The 17,727-nt window shown below is 41.1% G+C and overlaps 1 protein-coding gene across 8 annotated transcripts in view; it reads left to right on the top strand.

Annotated features, from left to right (window-relative positions):
• The window catches only part of Pik3r3 (phosphoinositide-3-kinase regulatory subunit 3), an 81,657-nt gene extending 64,317 nt beyond the window's left edge, over window positions 1–17,340 (top strand). For 4 of the 8 annotated variants that reach the window (NM_001355585.1, NM_181585.6, NM_001355584.1 and 1 more), the window contains 5 exons: window positions 340–482; window positions 1,107–1,283; window positions 5,959–6,033; window positions 6,381–6,551; window positions 13,918–17,340. In NM_001355585.1, the coding sequence (NP_001342514.1) occupies window positions 340–482; window positions 1,107–1,283; window positions 5,959–6,033; window positions 6,381–6,551; window positions 13,918–14,116 (765 nt within the window). In that variant the 3' untranslated portion in view covers window positions 14,117–17,340. The remainder of the gene's footprint in view (window positions 1–339; window positions 483–1,106; window positions 1,284–5,958; window positions 6,034–6,380; window positions 6,552–13,917) is intronic. The other 4 variants (XM_006502860.4, XM_006502859.3, XM_030253316.1 and 1 more) reach the window with 2 other exon arrangements.
• The last annotated feature ends 387 nt before the right edge of the window (window positions 17,341–17,727 follow it).

The raw sequence follows: 17,727 nt of genomic DNA on the forward strand, positions 1-17,727 counted from the left end.
CTCAGGTATTCAGAGTCATCCATGTTTTGGGGGAGAGGCTTCAGTTTCACAAATTCTCATCATCTACCAGGAAGTACTTCCCGTGTAGTGTGTTCTTAATAACTATTCATTGAAATTAGTAAATATGAGTTAGTTGAAAAACTAACTATCCTACCAGTGGAACTGTATAGAACTATGAGTATTCAGGATAGCCATCTGTGGTGGTTTCATTATGCTTGGCCTGTGGGAATTGGCACTATTCTTTCTGGAAGTTTCTGCGCAATCATTACCTTTCCAAGAAGTACACTGAACCAGAGTTAAGCCCGTAAGTGTGTATATTGTTCCTGTTTCCTCCTGTAGGAAATACAAATGAAGAGGACTGCCATTGAAGCCTTTAATGAAACAATTAAAATATTTGAGGAGCAGTGTCATACCCAAGAACAACACAGTAAAGACTATATCGAGCGCTTTCGCAGAGAGGGGAATGAGAAGGAGATCGAGCGGTGAGTGTATGCAAGACTGAAGCAGACTGCTCCTTAGTGATGCTTTTCTGCCTTGTTTGTTTTTATTCCCTCAAGCTGCAAGTGTTATATGGAAAGCTGGCTATTCACACTAATGGTACCAAATGGCATCTCTTCTAAGTTTTATCTGTGTAAATTCTTAATTCTTGTCCATTCTGTAGGACGTAGGTTAGATATAACCTTTTACGGAAAAGTCTTCCTAATACCTCATACTGTTTAGGAATGTTTTGTTAGTGTTCATACATTGTTTGGTCCTGATCCCAATACAACATATGCCCACTGAATTGCAAACTCACTAAGAATAGACATGGTGGCTTATTTTTCCTGATATAGCCCAATGCTTACAGCTACTGTAGACCTGCTCTTACAGTACTAGCTGGGAGTAATGACATATATCTGTATAAGCTCAGCTGTTCTGGAGGATAGGCCATAGGATTGCTTGAGCCCAGGAATTTAAAACCAGTCTGTGTAGCACAGTGAGACCCTGTGTCGAACAAACAGTCACAAACAAAATAAACCCAACAAGACATTAGCACCCGGTTTCTGCTTCATGATCTTCCTGCTTCTGTTGTTATTTTAGACTTAATGTGTCATGTATTTTCACAGAATTATGATGAATTATGATAAATTGAAATCACGTCTTGGTGAGATTCATGATAGCAAACTGCGTCTTGAGCAGGACTTGAAGAAACAAGCTTTGGACAACCGGGAAATAGATAAAAAAATGAATAGCATCAAACCCGACTTGATCCAGCTGCGTAAGATCCGGGATCAGCACCTTGTGTGAGTAGCCTGGGGCCGAGTGCTGGGGACACACCAGTATTAGTGCATTACTGGAACTGGAAATATCGTCAGTGAGAGAAGAACTTGAGAACTAGAAGGTAATATGTAAGAATTTAGGAATGAGCCCTTTAGTAGTAGGAGAACCCAGAATGACACAAATTAAGTCAGAATATAGGGCTCTACTTCATGCAAATATTTGGAACTCTCAGATGAAATTAGCAAAGTGTTACAGAATAAAAGTTACATACTGAGGCTGGAGAGGTGGCTCCGTGGTCCAGACCTCATGCTGTTCTTCCAGAGGACCCAGGTTTCCAGCACCCATATGGTGGCTCACAACCATCTGTAACCCCAGCTCTAAGGGATCTGATGCCCTCATCTGAACTCTGTGGGTATCAGGTACATGATGCACAGACATACATATAGGCAAAACATTTATAAGGTAAAATAAATATAAAGAAGAAAAGTATACATTGGTGTTTCCTTAAAATATAAAAACTAGAAACTGTAGTTTTATAGTGGAATCACAGAAGTAGAATTATACCCTAAGAGTAAATTCTACAAATAAATAAATAAATAAATAAATAGAACAGGAAGTTCCTTAAAGGAGTTTTATGCTTAAGAAATGATACATGTCTGTAATCCCAGTACTCAAGAGGTAGAGGCAGTAGGACCAGAAATTCAAGTCCAGCCTCAACTACACAGCAAGTTAGAGGCCAGCCTGCACTACATGCGACACTCATATGTACATGAGTGTGTGCATGAGCCAGACACTGTAAGAGGGCCGGGAGGAGTAGAGAGGGGGTGCTGGCAAGACCAGGATGAAGGCCACCAAGCTTGACAACCTGACTTCAGGCAACCCCCATAGTAGAAAGGAAGACCCAACCTCTGTAGCCATATGTCCCTGTTCCTTGCTGTTTGCTCTACCATGTACTTATGGTGCGTCTCCTCTCCTGGTGGTCATCTCTGTTCTCCTGTCCTTTGTTCTTTTCCCCTTCTTTCTACCTGCAACCCTCTCACTGGATCCTCAAGTCCCACTTTCTCCCTCTACTGCCCAATCGCAGGCGCTAGCTATTTAGTGACCAGTTAGATTGGGGAGCAAGGTTTACGTAGCGTCACTTGGTGTATATGAAGGATCTGTTCATTGGGGTAACCAGATCTTGAGAACCAGTGTTTGGCAACATCTGACCCACTCACTACACTGTCCTCTATTCAGGGTCATGCCTCTTCTCCCAAATGTAAAAAATGTATCTATAAAAAAATGAAATTGGGGCTGGTGAGATGACTCAGTGGGTAAGAGCACTGACTGCTCTTCCAGAGGTCCTGAGTTCAAATCCCAGCAACCACATGGTGACTCACAACCACCGGTAATGAGATCTGATGCCCTCTTCTGGAGTATCTGAAGACAGCTACAGTGTACTTATCTGTAATAATAAATAATTCTTTTTTAAAAATGAAATTTTGTGTTTAAATAAAAAAGTGTGTGTTTAGTAGGTACTTGAGATCCTTTGAGTAGTGAAAACCAATGATTTAACTTTTTTTTTTTTAATTTTTATGTGTATGAGTATTTTGCCTGCACGTTGTAGGTGCTGGGAATTGAACCTGGGCAGCCTATGCTCTGAACTGCTCTCTCCCCAGCTCCCAAATCCACTTTTCCCCCCCTTGATATTAGATTTATTTATTTTATGTGTCAGTGTGTAGCCTGCATTGTGTTATACACCAGGCGCACTGTGGTGCTCTTGGAGCTTCTCAGGCCTCTCTGCTTGGGACGGTCATCCTGGTAACGGGGCTCTATCCTGCCACTTTTAAATAGCATTATATTGGGGTTAAGATTTCAACATGTAAACTTCAGGAGAATACAAACCATTTATGATGTAGCATGGTCTAGACATAGAACCTTGAAAATTCTGTTTATAGTTTGAATAGAAGAATTTAGGTCATTGCTGGCATGGTGACATGTATCTGTGATCCCAACACTCTGGAGGTAGAGACAGGAAAATCCAGCAGGCTAAGCCCGGCTTCAGTCACTAGCTTGGACCAGCTGAGAATGCTTTTGTTTTTGTTTTTAAAGTGTTAAAGAGATAGCTTAATGGACAAAGGCACCCACTTCTAAGCATGGTAACCTGAGTCTGGTCCCCAGGACCCACAGGGTGGAAAGAAAGGACAGCTTCTCAGTTGTATGTATACACACACAGTACATACAGTTCACAAGATCCTACTATAATCACTATAATTCCATTGGTTTATACTGGTCAAGATAAAATTATTAATATTGATTACTTGTGGGGGGAATACTTGATTAAGAAAATAGCCTGAGGTAAATTTTGGGGTCCTTTTCTGTTCATATTAATAAACTCATTAAAAATAGCTTGCCATAAGAATTATAGATAATGATGAATACCAGGTAATATGTACTGGAGTGATTCACCCCCCTTCCTAACACCTCTTTCCCTTCCCCTCACTCTGTGTGTGTGTGTGTGTGTGTGTGTGTGTGTGTGTGTGTGTACATTGTCACTGGGCTAGGCTTTGAGACTCTGTTTGCAGAACCACACTGCCATTCCTGTCTCACTTGTTTTTAACTTTATCAAAATATAATTTACATCTTAAAGAATTTGCATATTTTAAGAGTATAGTTCAGTGTCTTTAGCATTTACATAGGTATTTGTAATCATCACTGCATATTTAATAACATTTTTTTACTATAAGCAGCAATCACATAGTTTTTGCCTATCTTCCCTATTATCCTTATTCTCTGGCCCTTAGCAACATCTGAGCTTCTTGACTCTGCCTGGACAGTCTTGCTATTCAGAATATGTCACGAAATGAAGCATGCAATGTGCATTCTTTTATAAATGGCTTCTTACACATGGCATGATGGTGTTAGGTTCTTCTGTTTGTACAATGGATATAAATACTACATGTTTTTGTGAATAGATATGTCCTCTTGTGGCCATGAGAGGAGTGGAATTGCTGAATTGTATGGTAGTTCTGTTTGTGGACCCGCCAACACTGTTTAAAATGTGGCTGTATTATTTACACTCATACCAGTGGTATAGGAATCACTTCTTTGTTTGTTTGTTTGTTTGTTTTGTTTTGTTTTTGTTTTTCAAGACAGGGTTTCTCTGTATAGCCCTGGCTGTCCTGGAACTCACTCTGTAGACCAGGCTGGCCTCGAACTCAGAAATCCGCCTGCCTCTGCCTCCCTAGTGCTGGGATTAAAGGCGTGCGCCACCACTGCCCAGCAGGAATCACTTCTTAATATATTTCTAATAACTCTCAGTGTTTATGAGTGATTTTTCTTTCTAAAATTTTTTTGTTATTTTATTCTTTTCATTTTTTTTTTCCTAGAGGGGTCTCATTGTGTAGCTCTGGCTGTTCTGGAACTCACTGTGTTGACTAGACTGACTGGAATTCACAGAGATCCACCTGCCTCTGCCTCCCTGGTGCTGGGATTAAAGGTGTGAGCTACTACACCTGGCCTCATTTTATTTTTATTTAGAGAGAATAAAGTTCTGTCCACAAACAATGGTATACTCTTCTCTTTTTTGGGAGGCAGCTATATTCATCACTGTCCACCATGTACCTCTTACATAAAAAGTATTTAATCTCATTTATTATGAATCTTTCCCATCATGTGGATACCCAAATGTGAACATGTGCTTCTGTGTTGGGTGTACACGCACACACACACACACACATGCACACATACACAGACACACACGCGCACACACACATACAGACACACATGCGCAACACGTGCACACTTGCACATGCATGCGTGCACACACACATTGAATCACATAAGCATGTCTGAGCAACTGTGGCACTGCACTTAGTGCATGTTTTGCTTTTTTTTTTTTTTTTTTTACATGGTTTCTCTGTGTAACAGAGCCCTGGCTGTCCTGGAACTCACTCTGTGGACCAGACTGGCATTGAATTTACAGAGATCTGCCTGCCTCTGCCTTTGGGTTTAAAGATGTGCAACACCTGCCAGCCAGCCAGATCTACTTAGTGAGACCCTGTCTCAATGAAACAAAAAACAAACACCAAAAAAAATCCATCGTCTAGGAAACCAGGGAGCACACGGTCTTCTGTCCCTGAATCCTCCCGACTGCTGTCATTAGCTGCTTTCCTGGTTCATAGTTATTGACTTTTTTTTTAAGATTTATTTATTTTATGTGTATGAGTACACTGTCGCTGTCTTCAGACACAGCAGAAGAGGGCATCAGATCTCATTACAGATGGTTGTGAGCCACCATGTAGTTGCTGGGAATTGAATTCAGGACCTCTGGAAGAGCAGTCAGTACTTTTAACCACTAAGCTGTCTCTTGAGCCCCCATGAATCCTCCACTCTCATATTCCTACTTCAGACTATGGGTCTCTGCTACGTTTGAACGCAAGTAGTGTGTGCTTCCAGAAGAGAAGAGAAGAGAAGAGAAGAGAAGAGAAGAGAAGAGAAGAGATACCTGCTTAATTTCAAGTGTTGTGTTTCTTCCCTTTGGCAGGGACATTGGCTGTGGTACTTGTTGAGGGTAAAGCAATGGAGAGACTAATTTAGGGAAACTCTGGCCACTCTTCTAGAGACTGGAAAAATAAGCGGTTCCTGGTCTTTCAAAGGGTTCAACTTACTTACCTTGTTCAAGCAGTTGAATTCTGACTGTGTCTTCTCTCTTGGCAGATGGCTCAATCACAGAGGAGTGAGGCAGAGGCGCCTGAATGCCTGGCTGGGGATCAAGAATGAGGACTCAGATGAGTAAGTCCCTCAGCAGGAGACTGCTCCGTCATGCATGTGGGAAGTGGGCTCTCAGGCTCACTAGCAGATTTGAGGCCATTGCGCCTGTTTGGGACGAGTTACCTGAAGAATACAGAGTACACAGTTGAGCATAGAAATGGCCCACATGGAACCTGGATGCATACAGTGCCACTCAAATGTCTTAGCGTACTGAATGAGTTCTGTAGGTTTTGTGCCATAGTAAATAGGAAAGTCGTTTAAAACTCAACACTCACTTAATTTTATAAAGATTGAGAACAACATTTTATTAGCTTTTAGATGTAAGAAAACTGATTGCTAGAATAATATTTCAAATATTTAATTTTTAGAAGCTATTTTATCAATGAGGAAGATGAGAACCTGCCGCATTATGATGAGAAAACCTGGTTTGTGGAGGATATCAACCGAGTACAAGCAGAGGACTTGCTTTATGGGAAACCAGATGGTGCATTCTTAATTCGTGAGAGTAGCAAGAAAGGATGTTACGCTTGTTCTGTGGTGTAAGTCTTCTCTGGGGATATGACCTTTTCAAATCTGCATTAATTAATGAAAGTCATTATCATAAAGTTGAGATGGGATTATGGTGATAAAGTATGGTCTGCCATCAAGTGTTCATCTAATGGTTTTAGGATGGACTGCATTTGAGTATGGCCTTGCTGCTTACTTGCTGTGTAACATAGATACACAACTTAGCTGGTCCTTGTCTAGTCTTACCTGTAGAGCAGAGGTGATAATAATACTTGCTTGGAGGTAAGTGTGCCTACTAAAGTGATTATGATAATCATGCCACTGTAAGACAAGGTAGGAAGCAAAGAAAGATGACCAACTGAGTGCTGTCAAACAGGGCAAGATTCAGACAACTATGGATGCTTTCTCTCTCACACAGAATATGAGTATAAATATAAACAACATAAAAGCTGAAGGTGGACAGCCGAGGCTATACAAAGAATCCCTGTCACTATTGGGGAGAGACAAGAGGAACAGATGGTACAGATGGTAGCCAGGAGGATAGAATAGGATTGAAGTATAATGCCAGCTATGTCTCAAAAGTCATACTGGGGCCCCCAGGTAGCTTAGTAGGTAAGGCGCTGGCCCATGCTTGATGACCCAAAGGCTCCATGGTGGTAGGAGAAAGCTAGCCCATCAAGTCGTTTACTGATCTTCACATGCACACCATGCAAACATAATATATGCTCCTCAACATAAAGAAACAAATGTAATTTAAGAATCCTTTAAAATGTCACATAAAAATCCATTATTTTGTATTGTAACTTAAAAAAACTAAAAGGAGGGCCACATAAAAGGGTCTCAGAGATCAGTGAGATTACAGGTATAAGCTATTACACTTAGCTCCCAGACTTCATTCCTAAAATATCTAAGATAGTTAGAATCACTGTGAAGTAGCCATCAGCAGTGGGCCTCTCCTGTGTGGGAATGTTTATTGTGACTGGGGAAAAAAGAGTTAGAGGTTTATGGAAGATATCTTAGAACTGGATCCTAGGACCTGAGAGTGCTGTCTATGGAAGGAAATGAAGACGGAGATGAAAGTGCAGTGTTATCGCAATGTATCACAGTGTATCGCAGTATGCCACCGCTGTACATCTTCATATACATTTACATATACACTCAGGCCACACCCACGCACCGACAGGCCACGCCCACCACAAGGCTACACGTGTGCATTTGCATAATATTTACATATCTTTATATATTTACATATACATTTAAATATACACTCAGGCCACGCCCATACCGAGGCTGTCTAGAGTGGGACTTACAGAGGCCCATGTTTGTCTGACTTACTCTGCTTAAGTTGTGAGAGCAGAAATGACAGCGGGCAGTGCTCACCAGGCTTCAAGTCTTAGAACAAGGAAAGGAGGAGGCCGCATGTCTCCTATAAACACTTTGAGCAAAGTGACTGGACACAAAATTAACTCACAAATCAGTAGCTCTCCACAAATGACAAGTGGACTGAGAAATAAGGGAGACAACTTTAACAACAGCCTCAAACAACAGAAAATACTTAGAGTAACCCTAACTAAGCAGGTGAAAGACTTGTATATAAAAACTTCATTCAAGGCATTTAAGAGAGAAATTGATAAAGAAAATATCCAATAAAAGAAAAAAGTATTCCTAGCACAAAATAAGAAGAAGAAGAAAAAGCTCACCCAGAAAAAAAGAAAGAAATTGAAGGAAATGTAAGATCTTCCATGCTTATGAATCAGTAAGATTCATAAATGGCCATTGTACCACAAACAATCTAACGCAATTCTCATCAAAATCCCAACACAATTCTTTATAGATGTTGAAAGGACAATTTTCAGTTTCATATGGAAACACGAAAAACCTAGGATAGATAAAATGTTCCAGAACAATAAATATACTCCTGAAAGTATCACTATTCCTGATTTCAAGCTGTACTACATAGCTGTAGTAATAAAAACTACATGGTATTGGCATAAAACAGACATGTCAATCAATGGCATTGAATTGAAGACCCATATGTAAACTCCTGATTTGTTTTAAATAAAAAAGCTAGAAAGACAATACAAAGAAAATTGTCTTTAACAACTATGTTGCTCAAACTGCATGGCTGCTTGTAGAAGAATCCAGATACACCCATACTTAGTACCCTGCACAAAACTCAACTCCATCTGGGTCAAAGGCCTGAGCATAAAACCTAAACACCCTGAACCTGATGAAGTGAGAGCGGGGACTATCCTGGCACTCATCACTACAGGAAGGACGTTCTGACCAGAACACTCAGCGCAGGCACTCAGATTCACAATTAATAAATGGAACCTTATGAAACTTCGAAGGTTCTACACGGCAAAGGACACCAACATTTGGACAGACCAGCAGCCCACAAAATGGAAAAAAGATTTTTATCAACTACACATCTAATAGAGGGCTAATATCCAAAATATGTAAAGAACTCAAAAAACTAGAAATCCAGAAAACAAATAACCCAATTTTAAAATGGAATACAGATCTAAATGGAGAACTCTTAAAAGAGGAAACTCCAAGTGTACGAGAAACAAACACACGTTCAACGGCCTTAGTCTGGTATTCAGGGAAATACAATTCCAAACTATTTTAAGGTTTCATCTTACACCTGTATGAATGGCTAAGATCAGTAACACAAGTGACAGCTCATGGTGGTGAGGAGGTGGAGTAAGGGGAACACCATCCAGTGCTGGTGTTAGTGCAAATTTGTACAACCACTATTGAATCAGTATGGCTGTTCCTCAGGATGGTAGGAATGGATCTACCTCAAGATCCAGCTATATAACACTCTTGGGCATAGGTCCATAGATGGATCTTTAGGTCCATAGATTCATCCTACCACAGAGACACTTGCCCAACCACGTTCTTTGCTGTTCTATTTATAATAGCCAGAAATTGGAAACAGCTTAGATATTCCTCAATAGGAAAGTAGATAAAGGAAGTGTGGTACATTTACACAGTGGAATATTACTTAGCAGTTAAGAAAATGAAACAATGAAAGTTGTAGGTAAATGGAATTTTAAAAAACCATCCAGAATCATCCAAGTCTAGCTAACCTAGACTTGGAAAGAACAAAATGGTATGTTTTCACTTATATGTGGATATTACCTGTTAGGTCAATGATAACCAAACTATAATCCATAGGACCACAAAGGTTAGGTATATAGAGTAAGGGACTAGGGGAGGAAGATTGATCTCATTAGGAAATGGAAATCGAATAGTAATGGATGGATGGTGGGGCTGGAACAAGAGAATCAAGTGGGGAGGGAGAGGGGCCCCAGGGAGGAAATATGGAAAGAGACAGCTGAAATTAAGGTCATTTGAGGGGGTCATATGGAAATCTAATACAGTAGAATCTTCCTAAAATACATACAGATATGAGAAGGTGATGTAGTTGAAATTGCCAAATAATTGGGGAGACAGCCCAAACTGGCCATCTCTTGTTACCAAATGAAGCTTTCAGTCATAAGATTGGGTCACACCTAATTGAGTGGGGGATGCCATGAGGATCTCCAAACGACTCAGACTGTTGCCAAGGCCATAGGTTGTTTTCCACAAACTGAGAGCAAGGTTCCACTGCTGAAGACAGCACCTACACAGCTCTTTGAATATGGAGAAGTTGAATTGGTGCCATATAGAGCCTTTATCCCTATTGCTTGAATGCCTTTGATACTGAAAGTTCCTCTGTATGCTATTAAATGAAACGTAAGCACCAACCCTGCCACGGACCCTTGGGATTGACAGTGGCAGCCTACCTGTAAGACATGTAACTGCAATGTTGGCACAAAGCTTATGAAAGTAGCCAACCATATCTGATTTGACTTAAGGCTCACTCCATGAGATGGAATGCTTACCCAGTGCGCTTGGGTGATCAAGAACCAGAGCCTGTAGCCCATGGATGTAGGGTAAAAACGAACTAGTATAATTCTTAAGAAGTAGCAGAGCCGGGCGTGGTGGCGCACACCTTTAATCCCAGCACTCGGGAGGCAGAGGCAGGCAGATTTCTGAGTTTGAGGCCAACCTGGTCTACAGAGTGAGTTCCGGGACAGCCAGGGCTATACAGAGAAACCCTGTCTCGAAAAACCAGAAAAAAAAAAAAGAGAGAAGTAGCAGGGAGGGCAATAAAAGGACAGTCTGCTCTGCTCTCCACATAAGTGCCTTGCTTAGCCATCATAGTGAATCTTTCTAGACTAAGCATATAAAATGAAAAAGAAAAAAAAAGAATCTTTCTGGCTTTATTTTTTAATAATCTGCATGGCTTTAATCCAAGCATTTGTAAGCAGAGGCAAGCAGATCTCTGAGTTTGAGGTGAGCCTGGTCTATAGAGTGAGTTCCAGGATATCCAGAAACACAGAAAAACCTTGGCTGGAAAAACCAAACGAAACCAAACCAAAACCAACCAAAACAACCACAACCATCTCCGCCCCTTGTTCTATAGTAGATGGGAACGCACACAAAGACCCACATCCAGACACTATTCAGATCCAGAGACTGAGAGACCTTGGAACACTGAGGCCTCCACCAAGTGTAAGAGCCAGGGGGGAGAGAGGACTCTGAGGAAACAAAGCCCCACTCAATCAGCCTGATGAAAGTTTATGTGAAGAGACTGGGGCAGCACGCTCAGGGCCTGCTTGCCTCTGCACCAGGTCCTCTTTGAGTAGACTATGGCTTCCAGCTTAGTGTTTGGGGGGAATCCTAAGTGTGTGACGAAGCAGATCTCTATTTCCTGTGCCTTTTCTTGGGCTCATTTCCTTCTGTTTGTTTTTTCCAATTCCAGTGTGTTAGTTTCTCTTTTATCTCACTTTATTATTATCCCTTAGAAGCCTGTTTATTTCCTAATGAGAGACAGAAAGGGAGTGGACCGACATGGAGCAGAGATGGGAAGGAACTGGGAGGAGCAGAGATGGGAAGGAAACTGTAATCAGCATATATTATGTGAGAAAAAATTCTATTTCAGTAAAAGGAAAACAAAAATTTAACAAAACACCAAGAAAGCAACCTTAGAAAAAGCATTATGCATCACGACTAAATAGGATTCATTTCAAAAGAGCAAGGGTGCTTTAATAGAAATTATACTAGGAAAGCAACCAAAAAATTACATGATATACTCAATATATTCACAAAACATATTTGCAAATCCAACTCTCTCTCTCTCTTTCTTTCTTTCTTTCTTTCTTTCTTTCTTTCTTTCTTTCTTTCTTTCTTTCTTTCTTTCTTTTTTTTTTTTTCAAGACAGGGTTTCTCTGTATAGCCCTGGCTGTCTTGGAACTCACTTTGTAGACCAGGCTGGCCTCGAACTCAGAAATCTGCCCTGCCTCTGCCTCCCAAGTGCTGGGATCAAAGGCGTGTGCCACCATGCCTGGCAAGACTCTGTCTTAAAAATAAAAAGACATCATAATTGGAAAGGAAGAGTTAAAATGGGTTTATAGAGGCTGCAGGTTACATAACTCTCTTTCTCTGTATATGTGTGTGTGTATTATACATATGCGTACATGTGTAAATATGAATACATGTGTATGTGTAAACATATATATCCATATAGATATATACATATATACAGATATACTTACTTACTTTTCTTGTATTTACTCTTGGGTAGGATCTCATGTACCTGAGGCAGGCCTCACATCTGTCGTGTTTCTGATTATGACCCTGAGTTTCTGATACTCAGGCCTTTACTTCTCTAGAGTTGGGTGCTACCATGCCCAGTTTATAAAATAGTATATTTCTGTGTACTAGTAATAAAACCCAAAGTGAGGTGACATGCCACTTAAAATTATGAATTGCCTAGGAACTAAACAAATATGAGTTATACAATGATTATCTGAGAAACGTGATTAAAAGAAGTTGAGAGTTTGGTCAGTGAAGATGACCACATGTTAATATCTAGTGCAGTGAAGATGACCTCATGTTAATATCTAGTGCAGTGAAGATGACCTCGTGTTAATATCTAGTGCAGTGAAGGTGACCTTGTGTTAATATCTAGTACAGTGAAGATGACCACATGTTAATATCTAGCGCAGTGAAGATGACCTCGTGTTAATATCTAGTGCAGTGAAGATGACCACATGTTAATATCTAGTGCAGTGAAGATGACCACATGTTAATATCTAGCGCAGTGAAGATGACCTCGTGTTAATATCTAGTGCAGTGAAGATGACCTCGTGTTAATATCTAGTGCAGTGAAGATGACCACATGTTAATATCTAGTGCAGTGAAGATGACCACGTGTTAATATCTAGTGCAGTGAAGATGACCACGTGTTAATATCTAGTGCAGTGAAGATGACCTCGTGTTAATATCTAGTGCAGTGAAGATGACCTCGTGTTAATATCTAGTGCAGTGAAGATGACCTCGTGTTAATATCTAGTGCAGTGAAGATGACCTTGTGTTAATATCTAGTGCAGTGAAGATGACCTTGTGTTAATATCTAGTGCAGTGAAGATGACCTCGTGCTAATATCTAGCGCAGTGATTTGTGCTCTCTCCTAGTGCTTCACCTTGTGGTGACCTCCAAACAGAAAATTATCTTCATTGCTACTTCATAACAGTAACTTTGCCACTGTTATGATTGTAATGTAAATCTCTGTATTTTCTGATGGTCTTAAGTGATCCCCTGTGAAAAGGTCATTTGACCCCCAAAGGGGTTGCGACCCATAGGTTAAGAACTCCCAAGGCAGTTTTCCTGTCACGGTCACACCTACTCAGTTCCTTGAAATGTAATAAACTTGATTTTCTTTCCACCAAAACATCTTCATAAAGTTGATCTACATAGTTATTATGATCCTAACAAAACCCACAGCCCTGGGCTGGAGAGATGGCTCAGTGGTTAAGAGTGCCGACTGCTCTTCCAAAGGTCCTGAGTTCAAATCCCAGAAACCACATGGTGGCTCACAACCATCTGTAATGAGATCTGATGCCCTCTTCTTGTGTGTCTGAAGACAGCTACAGTGTACTTACATATAATAAATAAATAAATCTTAAAAAAAAAAAACAGCCCACAGCCCTAGCTGAATATTTGCAGAAATTAAAAAAAAGTTTCTAAAATTCCTCTGAAATGCACAGGACCCAAAACAACCCAAAGCACTGCCACCTGACATCAGCACTCATGATTGTAAGCTACAACAATCAACAAAGGAGGAGTTAACAAATGGACATGTATGTGGAGTGACAGGAATTGAGGGCTGAGAGAGTAGGCCTACATGGGTGGTGGTTGTACATACCTGAAGTCAAGCCTTTAAGAGGCACAGTTGTGTTTGATTGACAGGATGCTTCTGCCTGGATCCTATGTATAACAATTGCTCTGGACTTCCTCTGTTTCCTGGACATGCCTTAAGTATTTTCCTGTGTTGTCTCTCAGTGCAGACGGGGAAGTGAAGCACTGTGTCATCTACAGCACGGCTCGAGGATATGGCTTTGCAGAACCCTACAACCTGTACAGCTCACTGAAGGAGCTGGTGCTCCATTACCAGCAGACATCCCTGGTTCAGCACAACGACTCCCTCAACGTCAGGCTCGCCTACCCTGTCCATGCACAGATGCCTACGCTCTGCAGATAAGCAGAGTGGAAGAGACACGCTCTCTAGCCGTTTTTTTCCTATGGTTTTTATTAGACTACGATGAGGGCATTCTTTCAACGTAGACTGCTTGTTTTGCACAAGTGATTCTGTGAATGTGAAATGGAGAGGCCAAGCAGTAGCTTGGATTTAGAAATGAGGGGCCCAGGGTCTCTGGCCTCGGCTGTGCTGCTGCACTGATGGACTAAGCTGGAAGCAGATATTGGTTTCATGGGGTTTGGGTTTGTTGTCAGGCACCTTTAAAAGAACAGCTAAGGCTTGTTGTGGGTTGGGGTGGGGGTTTTATTTGGAAGTTTCTGAAGAGTCCACATCCCTTTGTCCTCAACCCTAAGAATGCAGCAGGTCACAGTTCTGCTGGGAGTTGTTTTGATTTGATAGTCTCTTCCCCTTTCCCCCAAATAAAGAGCCGATTTTGGCTCTGTGGTAAAGTGGGATTTGGTTTGGAGGGAAAAACAACCAAAGGAAAATAGGGAGGTATGGGATTACATTTTCAGAATCTAAACCAAGGAGGCAAAAGACCCCTTCAGTTGATGTTACTTCAATTTTATCAACATAATCTAGGCTTCAGCATCTTCACCAACTCCTCCCTCTAAAGCACTGTGTTCAAAAACCAACAAAGCAGCATCGCCAGACCAAGGTCTAAGGGGAGGACAGTAGTAGCTGAATGTACACTTCTGTACCAAAACTTGAAAGACTAGAAATGTGAGTTTCAACAAACACTAAAATTGGTCAGTGTATTTCCTTTTGCCCTGGCCTTGTTTCTCAGATGAGGAATAGAATTATTTTGTGGAAATAGTAAGCTTTGAGTCATAATGAAGTTGGTGCTTGTGTGGTGTTTCTTTAAAGAAATGTTTGAAACCCTTGTAAGTTGTTTTATGAGTAAAGAAACAGTGCAATCCAGTGCTTTTAGATGGCTTGATATACCAAATAATGATAGAGAACAACATTGTTGTGTGCTTCCTCAAGTTTAAAAGCCTTGCCAAAACTATACAAGGATTAATTTGCCTTCATCTCCCCTTCCTTTTTTGGATAGGGTTTAGGGAGCCATAGGTAGCTAAAGGAGGACTCGAGTTTGTGGTCAGAGACCTCAGTAAATCACAGGCACATGAGGCCTGGTATCCATGGTGAAGGGTCCATCACATGACATGTTATTCAATACTGTGGTTGAAGCGTTTGCCAGAAGAGGGGATGACGTGGAGTTCAGACTATCTGGGGAAATAATCCACAGGCTTTCCTGCTTGCCCTTTTTGTGAGCCTGCTGTTAAGGCAGTGCACACAGCCTGCTCTCATGCTTCCGTGGCTGTGGTTTAAGCCTTCAGCTAAGTGAAGTTAGATAGAGGAGAGGGCAGCCATCTATTTATGGATTCACACTCATTTAAGAGTTCAGCTGCTTCAGAGTCAGTTCTGGAGCCATAACAGGCTCAGTATGACTCAGCTGCTTGAGCCCAGTAATGTGCAGTCAGGCAGTTTAGACAAGCAGCCTGTGCCTGGGTCATCAGGCTTACAATCAGGGAAGATGAAGTTTGGGGGCCAAAATAAAGATGAATATGACTTTCCCTGAGCACTTCCTTTGGTGACAGTGTCTAGAAGAAACCACAGTATAGAGATAGGTCAAAAGTTTTGAATAATTGTCACAGTTGATAGGGCATGCCATTGATGGCTTTTTCTTGTTCATGCTCCAGTGTGAAAGAGAGGAGATTGACCACCCTCAGCCACTCTGTAAGGCCTTTTTCAAAATTGCCAGCTTAAAATCTTGCTCAGTTTACCAAGTAATGCCAGGCTATTTGTTGATTGGAATACCTGTGACTTTGTACTGATGTTGAACTTGCTGAAGCAGTTATATGCTCAAGATTAGGTGTGAGGAATCCCTCTGATCCAGCACTAAAATTTTAGTATGTCCTGAACGCCTTTTTAAAGAAATCTCTTCCAAGTAAGTCAAAATGATAAAATATACAGCTTTAGTGTTGAATAATGTCTTTACCTTGTAGGCAGACATGGAAGATATGCAGGAGAAAGCAGCATCTACACCTGGGCTGGACAATGGAGAAAGACAGGTTTTCAGTCCTATATTCTTTCCCTTTGAGTAACCACTTTGTGGGAGCTGAGACCAGGGATCATTTAATAAATCGGAAGCTATCTTTTTATTTTTCTGCCAAGTTACTACATGATTTATCTGATCCTGAGCTGTGGAAATGGCATGAGGAGCAGTCTCCTAAGAGTGGCCCTGCTGTCTGAGGGAGTCTGGAAGCAGGTGTTGGTCTTCTTCTCAAGGCTAGCTCAAAGTTCTGTCTCATGATCTAGGCCCTGGGACTATCTCTTTTGGCATCTTAACTGTAGACTCATTGACTAAAGCAGAGGCTAGAGACAGATTAGGACCATAGGGGCAGGCAGATCAGCCAGTCCCCAGATCAGCCAGTCCCCAACAGGAAAGCAGCTTTGGGTTGGCTAGATACAGTTTTTAAAATAAAAACAAAACAAAACAAAGCTGTTTCCACCTGGCATAGTTCAGCTTAGGTAGGTTGTTTATGTTCTTGTCACTGCTCCAGCAATAGATGAAGACATCCTACAGCTCCACACTACTAAGACACAAGCTTTCTACATTTACTTCAGACTCAAGCCCGAGTGGCATCTTCCTTGTGTCCCTTCTCTGCAAGGTACCAGCTTCACCCATTCTCCAGAACTTTAAAGAAAAAATGTACTTGAACAATTTCTGATTTCTAGGATGATCTCTACTGCCAGTTAGATCTTCTTGAGGTTTCCATGACATCATACACCAGAGGTCCATTCTTGGTCCTTTGCTGCCAACTGCTCATTCTTGACTTAGCTCTAGCCATTTGTGACAACCACCCTTGTTTCCTTACAAATCCTCGCATGTAACTTTGGTACTTTGTTGTTTCTTGTGAAGAATCTATTCTGTTGTCTTTGATGTAATAAAAAAATTTCATGTAGTTTATGTAAAAATAACTGACTCAGAAGGAAGCCAACTGTGTCTTGTGTTGGAACAATTCATAATGTAATTTCTAGACCACTTTTGCAAATTGTTCTTGTCACCAAATGTGTTCAGACATTGCTGTGCGGTTGTGGGGAAGGGGTGGGGGGAAGGTAAGGTGAGAACATTGTTGGGGCTTTTTCCTTTTTTTAACCTTCTCCAAGACTTGGAATGGTTGGCAGACTTGCTCCAGATGCAATAAAGACATTGCAGTGAAGCATTTTTTGGTTTTCTTGGCATGGAGGGCAGTGGGCTAAAGCAGGTTAGGGAGTAAGGTAAGAAGTTCTGCATGCTTGAAGTCCATACTGGGGCCAAGAGAGGTTCTCCTTCCTATAAGAGGAAATTAAAACTCAAAAAACAAAAACAAACAAACAAACAAACAAAAACCTTTCTACCTCCCAAAGGACACAAATCCAAAATTAAATGAAAGCCATTTCCTCCCTTTAACACCCATTCAAGTAAATGCATTTTATTGGTTCTCATACTCAGAAGTGTTTTTCTACTCTGCGACTAGGAGAAATGGACTTAGTTTTATAGTTTATGCTTTTGTCCCTCTTCAAGGTACAATACCCACATGGCATGGTCAGGGAATACCTGTTTATTT

This window comes from Mus musculus, chromosome 4, assembly GCF_000001635.26.
Source record: "Mus musculus strain C57BL/6J chromosome 4, GRCm38.p6 C57BL/6J".
In the NCBI taxonomy this organism is placed as follows: domain Eukaryota; kingdom Metazoa; phylum Chordata; class Mammalia; order Rodentia; family Muridae; genus Mus; species Mus musculus.